This window comes from Prinia subflava, chromosome 3 (genome assembly GCF_021018805.1).
Source record: "Prinia subflava isolate CZ2003 ecotype Zambia chromosome 3, Cam_Psub_1.2, whole genome shotgun sequence".
NCBI classification, from domain to species: Eukaryota; Metazoa; Chordata; class Aves; order Passeriformes; family Cisticolidae; genus Prinia; species Prinia subflava.
Window position 1 is genome coordinate 46,978,450 of NC_086249.1, and position 7,237 is coordinate 46,985,686.

General features: G+C 38.4%; 1 protein-coding gene across 5 annotated transcripts in view; it reads left to right on the forward strand.

Moving 5' to 3' along the window:
• ENOX1 (ecto-NOX disulfide-thiol exchanger 1) overlaps positions 1-1,918 on the forward strand; it is a 360,099-nt gene extending 358,181 nt beyond the window's left edge. For 4 of the 5 annotated variants that reach the window (XM_063392147.1, XM_063392150.1, XM_063392148.1 and 1 more), the window contains one exon: positions 824-1,917. In XM_063392147.1, the coding sequence (XP_063248217.1) occupies positions 824-955 (132 nt within the window). In that variant the 3' untranslated portion in view covers positions 956-1,917. Of the gene's footprint in view, positions 1-823 lie in introns of all 5 variants that reach the window. The other variant, XM_063392151.1, reaches the window with a different exon arrangement.
• The last annotated feature ends 5,319 nt before the right edge of the window (positions 1,919-7,237 follow it).

Consider the following 7,237-nt stretch of genomic DNA (forward strand, 5'->3'; position numbering starts at 1 on the left):
GGAAGGTTTCTACTAGTATGAATAAGCAGAAATATTATTATTTCCAGAGAAGCATTTCAAACCATGGAGATACCTGTGGATAACAGGCAGCACCCATAGATTTCTTCGCTGTTCCTTTCGTGATCACCACTTTAGATGCAGTAGGAAAAAATGGCTCATATTCCATGACTGTTCATTTCTTGACTTCCCCAGTGATGATGCCAGGAAGGTTGCGTTTGTGAAAGTGTTTTCTGTAATGAGAGCATCTTGTCTATTAGGAAGGTGAGCAGTCATTAAGGTTTCAAAATGATAAAAACATCCTGACCAATGCAGAACTGGGAGCTTTACTGCTTAATTGTTTGGGGCTGCTGACCTGGGTAGGACTCAGGGAAGATGGCTCCATGGATAGTCAGCCTTCATTAACAACAGGGAACTGATCAAAGGAAAAACTGATGAAGCTGGGAGAAGAATTCAAAACCACGTAGGATGAGAAGAAGAATAAGGTCCCATCTGCTTCCTCCTCCTCACAAGAACACCCATGACTGTAGTTTTTAGATGGACTTCAAGCCACACTGTGGCTGCAGCCCTGACATAGCAGTTGTCATTGCTTTACAGTGGGATGCCACCTACAAGGGCAAAATCATTCCTTCAAGGAACCTGCACTTGGTTTGGAGTCTGGAAAGTCATGTCAGGCTAAGATTAAAAAAAATAATAATGGGTGGCTGTTTTCATATGGCCTGAATTCATTTCCCCCACACCCCCATTATATCTGTTCTTAATGTTTCCTCTTTACAAGCTACAGGGCAGCTTTCTCACTTTAATTTTATCTTTGTTTCTTTCTCAGATCTCTGCAAATGAGATAGAAATGCTTTTGATGAGACTGCCACGCATGTTTAAACAAGAATTTACTGGTGTAGGAGCAACACTGGAAAAGAGGTGGAAGTTTTGTGCCTTTGAAGGAATTAAAACTATCTGACTGTGACTAGTAATGAAGCTATGCAGAAGACGAATTCCTAGAGCATGGCAGGGTTATAAAGTATTAAAGAAATTTGGGTTTGGGCACATAGTAGTATGTTTTCAAAGTTATCCAAGCCTAATTTTAGTTACATTTGTGACGTTCTCTTGTGAGTGGAAATGTAGTTGTGCACCAGTTCCTAAAATAAAGTAAAATTTTAAAAAAAGTTTCAAAATGTGACAGATTGTTTCCTATGAAAACTGAAGAAAGGTACCACAGTCATAATGATTTCAAAATACTACATGTCCTACATCTAAGAAAAGCTCATTGAGCAAACAGTTGAGAAAGATTGCCCGGTTATGGTCGCTAAGCTACAGCGATTTATATGTAATATGTAGTAGAACTCATTAAGTTTTGTTATAGAAAGTTCTTTCTGTTTAGAATTGAGTAATTTTACAGTGAGGAAAAGCATACCAAAAGAAAACTTGAAGATGTGTCTGAAGTTATTGTATTTTGTAAATTAAGTTATATGCTGTACCAGGGATTTTTGCCTTATTGAAAGAGGCCTGAAAATGTGATTGGAGTCCTCAAGAATGCTTTATCAAGAATATTATTTTTCTAATGTAACTATTCTCCATTACAAGTTCTTTTAACATGGATTGCATATCAATTTTCATAAACATGTAAATAAGGAGGAAACCAGTGTTACTGTATTGTATTTGGTATGTAACATTCAGGTTTATGCATCAAAATAAATATTCAGTTGCATTACTGTTACAAATTTTATAGCAGATATATTAATTTTTATCAATAAATATGACTTCTACCATATTGTTTGTATAAGTATTTCTTCTGATGTTATTGAATTTTAATCGATCCAGCAAGAGTCTCCTGGAACTTATCCTTCCCTTACCTGGACTATTATTCACAAATAACTTGGTTACATGAATTATAAATCAAAAAATATTGCAATATTAGCTAAGATTAAAATAAATTAAAATATTGGTAGAGGAAGTACCAGCACGGACCTTTGATTTTTTTTTCAACAAGCAGACAAGTGAAGAATGAACACGTTCGAATTTCCCGTTTTCATTTTGTGTTGGGTAGGAGCTGCTGTGGGTGACAAAAGCAGCCCCCTCTTTCCTGTGCAAGCAGAGCAGCCACTCACGAGAGAGCCAGTCCTGTGAAGTGGGGCACCATCAGTGGGAAATATGGAAAACTGGAACAGATGCAGGGAGCATCCAGATACATGTCAGAGTGATGTTTCACTCAGGTCCTTCAAAAAACAGCAATTAGTGCCAAATGCATTTAGTAGTGAAGGAACATTCCTACATGGCTTTTGGTGGTCGGTACTTTAGGACCTATTTCTCTTCTGGCATCTACCCGGAATATAGAAATATTAAATGAAATGCTAATTGTGTACAAAAGGGGAAAAGAAAGAGGCTTAGCAGGTCTGTTATGGGACAAATTATGCTTTCAGGCAATACACACAAAATTTTAAAAATCAAGTACGTCTCAATTATGGTTGCTATAGAACCTGTGATAAGTTACTCAGGTGAAACTAGTAATTATATGCCAGTTTTGTTAATGAAAATTAACCAGTTTAATCCAAGTAACAACTCTTTCCTCTCTTGAGATCATACAGTTTCATGAATAATTCTGGCAAAAATGTGTTAGGTCTGACAGCTTGCATTTAGGTACTGTAACATAAATGTGTATAGATTTAGGCTTTAGGCTTTAGACTTAGGATGAGAAAAAGAGAAGTGAGACAACTTTCACCTCAGCATGCTCCATGCCATACTTATTCATTATATTCTGTCCTTCCTCTCCTTGGTCCTCCTTTTTTTCCCTTTAGATCATTGTCTCTCTCACAAAACAACTTCAAATCCTGACAGTCAGAAAACATTATTTTTTGACAGAACCTTGTAACCTAATCACTATATTTGTTTTGCATATGTTTTTCTTTTTTTTTCTTTTTTCTTTTTTTTCTTTTTTCTTTGTGGGTTTTTCATGCCTGTCTAGACCATCAGAGCTTTAGAAGGGTACCTTCTTAGTCCTTGTATAGTACCAGTTAAAAGAGAACCTCCTTCACTGGCTTTTAGATATGCCAAAGAAGATCTAAACTTTGAGTACGAATAGCATGTAGGCATCCTGTAATACTGTCATGTATCAGCTGGGAGCTTGAAACCCAGAGAGATCTTCAAGGAGTATCAGGATGGGGCCAAGGACTAGCTTTAACTCTGTGTGCTTTGGGGCAAAGTGGACGAAAACGTTGACCTCCGTCATTTAGGTGCTGAAATGTCCCTGTGATGACTCTTGGGGTGTCCAGCTGGAAGTTCTGCAGATAATACAATGAGATTAATAATGAGAAAGCTCCTTTTGGTACAGGATTTGATACAGCCTTTTTTATACAGGAAAGCCACCTAGACTGGCCTTTGGGGAGCATTTCTTTACTGAGATGGTGGCCAGACACTGGAATGAGCTTCCAGAGAGGTGATCAATGCCCCAAGGCTGTCAGTTTTTAAGGAAATTTGCACAATGCCTTTAATGACATGATTTAACTTTTTGTCAGCCCTGATGTGGTCAGGCAATTGAATTAGATGATCCTCATAGCTCCCCACAAGACCTAAAGCAAGTTTCTGCAGCTGAGTCAGGCTGAAGGAAGAAGGAAGATGCATACTTGGCAGAGATTCAAAGCCAGTTACAGTTAGCAGGATCTTCACAACAGTAGCGGAAAAAGAAAAGGAAAAAAAAAAAAAAAAAGGGCCAAAGAGGTATCACATCAGGCTAACCATGAATTCAAGAGATGAGACTAAACAACAGCCTGGCATAGTTATGGAAGTTATGGAAGAAACTGCAAGTTATGGAAGAAAGTTATAGCAGTGTTCCCTCTTCTCAAACAGGGACTAGTAGAGCAGGAGAAGATCTGGTTTCTAGCTGCCCAAACATGCTGAGGGCATTTTGCACAGAGTTGTAAGTTAGGTTGGCCTGAACTCCTGTTCTCCCAGGAGAGATTTTCAGACCATCCTCAGCTTTGAACTGTCTTGGACTGATGGCAGGGGTGACTTTCATCAGCTTAGAGGGGCCAGCCTCTTACTACTCTGTAGCTGATTCCCACCAGAAGGATTAAGAGATACGCTGTGCAAAATCTCTTGGACAAATGTGCATTTAACCCTGCACATTCATCATTGGCACATTCAAGGGAGGTAAGTGTAACCCCTCTGTTAAACCGCATTTTATGTTCACAAGAGATGTTTTCTCTTGTGAGGTGAAGACTGCATTATCCCCATCACTGAAAAGGAAATTCTTAATATCTCCTTGTACATAGTGGAGTCAATTGTTTATTGAAGTGTGTGTGTTTAGGGCAAAACTTGCATTTCAGGACTGCCAGAGCATCACATTCACTTAAGGAAGAAAATCCTGTATCAAGTTATGCTACATTTAGCTACACATTATGTGCAGCAAATGCTGTGGAATCTAAAACTAAAAGAATTGGTTGTAAGAGCATTATGGGTGGCTTGTTTAAGTAAAATTCTGGTCTTGCAAGCATTGTTTTATTCAAAAACAGAATGGCTTTGACAGTCAGTGTTAGTATGACAAAAATGTTCTGGGATGATATGAGTTGATTTGGGGAAGGAGGGAGGGAGAGGAGAGAGTTGGCCTTGGATATTCATTTGGCACCAGTAATTAGCCAGGTCTAATGTAGAACTTATGTCCATTTTTTCCACCTAACAAATGGATCGCAGTGTTCAGCATTAAAAGTGCGAGGCTTGCTTTTTTTTTTTTTTTTTTTTGAGGTACAAGCTGTCCCTTGACTTGTCTCTCGGGTTATCCTGCTAAGTTCTGCTGCTCTTTTGCCCTAACTTTTCCCTTAAAAAGAAAGTGAAGACAGTATCAAATTATCAAATTCTTTCTGGTTCTGTGTGTGGCTGCTTGGACAGCAAAAACTGACTGTGTGATTGTGAAAAACTGATGAATGTTTGTTTCAAGAACAAATAAGTCAACTGAAAAAGCAGCCAGATCAGGAAATTATGCTTACAGGGTAGAGATACTCTGACTATATAAACCCATTACATTGAATTTGTAAGCAAAATCAAACAGATATGCTCAGGAGTACCTTTGATTGAGTGTTTTGCCTCACACTGAGTAACATTGTGCCTGTTCAGATTGAATAGGCTGACTCCAATGTCAGATGCCCTTCCAACAGGGATATTTGTGGGGCAGCAAGAGGAAAAAAAAGTATATATTCGTTTAAACCTAGCAGACAGCACTCCTGCAATCATACCACAGACATATTCTAACCATTTGCTCAGACTTCTGGCTGGTAAGTACTTCTTGCCATTTTATCTACGTTTATACACGTAACATTGAAGCCTAAAAAAACCCACTGACTTAGACTGTTCGTATCTTAGCCATGTCACTGTTAATTCTGTAGTGATCCCAATAGCATATGGTGGATTAAAATACACCTTCCATAAAAGAACCCAACCATAATCAAGGTTACCGACTGATGAAAAATATATTTTTTGCTTGATAGCTTCTTAGAAGAGATTAGTTTAGTCAAACTTGGATCCTAACTTCCTAGCTTCATTTTTTCTGCCTTCATTTAGCCAGTTTTGCTTTTCTCTGCAAGATTAAATAATCCTTTAGTACTGCATATTTTCTCCCCATGAAGATATTTATATATTGTAGTCTATTTACTTCTCGGTATTCCTTTTCATAAGCTAAACAGATTGAGTTTTTAAGTGTTTTGCTATAAAACATTTATCTTCTCTTCCTCAAATCATTGCATCTTTTTTTTTTTTTTTTTAATATCCTTTCCAGTATTTCAAAACTTGCTTAAAAATGTGTAGAGAAAAACTGTTACTTGAATTAAACTGGTCAGTTTACACCATACAGACACACAGCCACATCTCTGCTCCAATTCAACTCTTTGCCTCCTATTCCTATAAGACTATGAGCTGATCACCAATGTCAAGGCAGGAACAAAAGTGAATTGCTGTTGGGTCATTTTCTTCATCCTGGTGTAACAGATTCCTCTGCACAGATATGTTTCTGTCTGCTAAAGCCTGGCTTTTTTATCCCCACTGACAGGCTTGCTCGAGCAAAGCCAAAGGTCTAAACCCACGAGGATATTTTGAGGCTTAGACCCCATCCACAGCCCTGTTCTTTGCTTTGGGGTATGTTTGGATAACTCTCAGATGTTTATAGCCTTTCGTGATTAAAATGGGGTAATCAGATTTGCTGTCAGGGTTTCGGATCATCAAGCATTCAGAGGGCAACTGCACAGCCTTTGTCTAGACTAGGGTTTAAATGCGTGTCATTAGCACATATTAGCTGATACATTTTAAAAGTCTGATGCAGACGAGGCATAATGCCTTTAATGTGAAAAGCTGGCTGAGTTAGGCCCTTGGGCATTGGCGTTGACACTGGTTTGTCTATTTTAGAATTTTAGAATAAGTTAGCTGAGGGTCTGTCTGCAAAGACCAGTTAATTTGGAAGAAGATAGGCTATGAATTTAAAGGGCTACTCCAGGACTTAAGGCCAGAAAAAGATTGATTCTCAAGTAGTTGCTCTGAAATAGCTCAATATAATAGCAATATACACTTAACTAGGTAAGTTTTCCCTCACTTTTTTTTTAAACTTTCTGCAGAAAAAAACAGTTTCCATATTAGGGTTGTTGTACTTAAAAATTAACCCTCTGGTACATTTCTGGTTTTATCACTGCTCCTTACTGAATACAGCTGATTAGCCTGGTTGTGTCTGGGGAGGAGGCTGGAAAACTTGTACACTCTGCAGATCTGATTGCTGACGTTAAAAGCTGACTTGCATTTCACAGGGGGAAGATATGGTATGCTTGTGAGAGGAAATGTGAGTGAAGCAACAGAAGACCATAAAATAGGATTAAAAATAGAGACTGGAGGGATTTTGTTAGAACCTGGCGTTCCATCAAAAAACCCCACGCAAATCCCAGGACATCGCAGAAGCCTGTTATAAACTAAGAAGGGGAACAAGGAAGAAGTAGAGATAAAATTTCGTAGTAAAAATCATTGTAAACTGTGGTGGTATTGAATTTATGAGAGTTTGTGCATTTCCTCAGCTGCTTCTGCCCATGGAGTCAGCTGCCTCAGGTGTTGTGACTGAGTCTCTGTAAAGAGGAACTGTCCAAAATTATTCTACAGTTGGTTTTATCCCCAAAATAAGCTCAGATAATACTAACTTCCAATTGCAGAGGAGCTCCCCCCTGCAAGAAAAATCTGCACCTCTAGCTCTATAGTTTGATAGTGATGTTAGCAACAACAT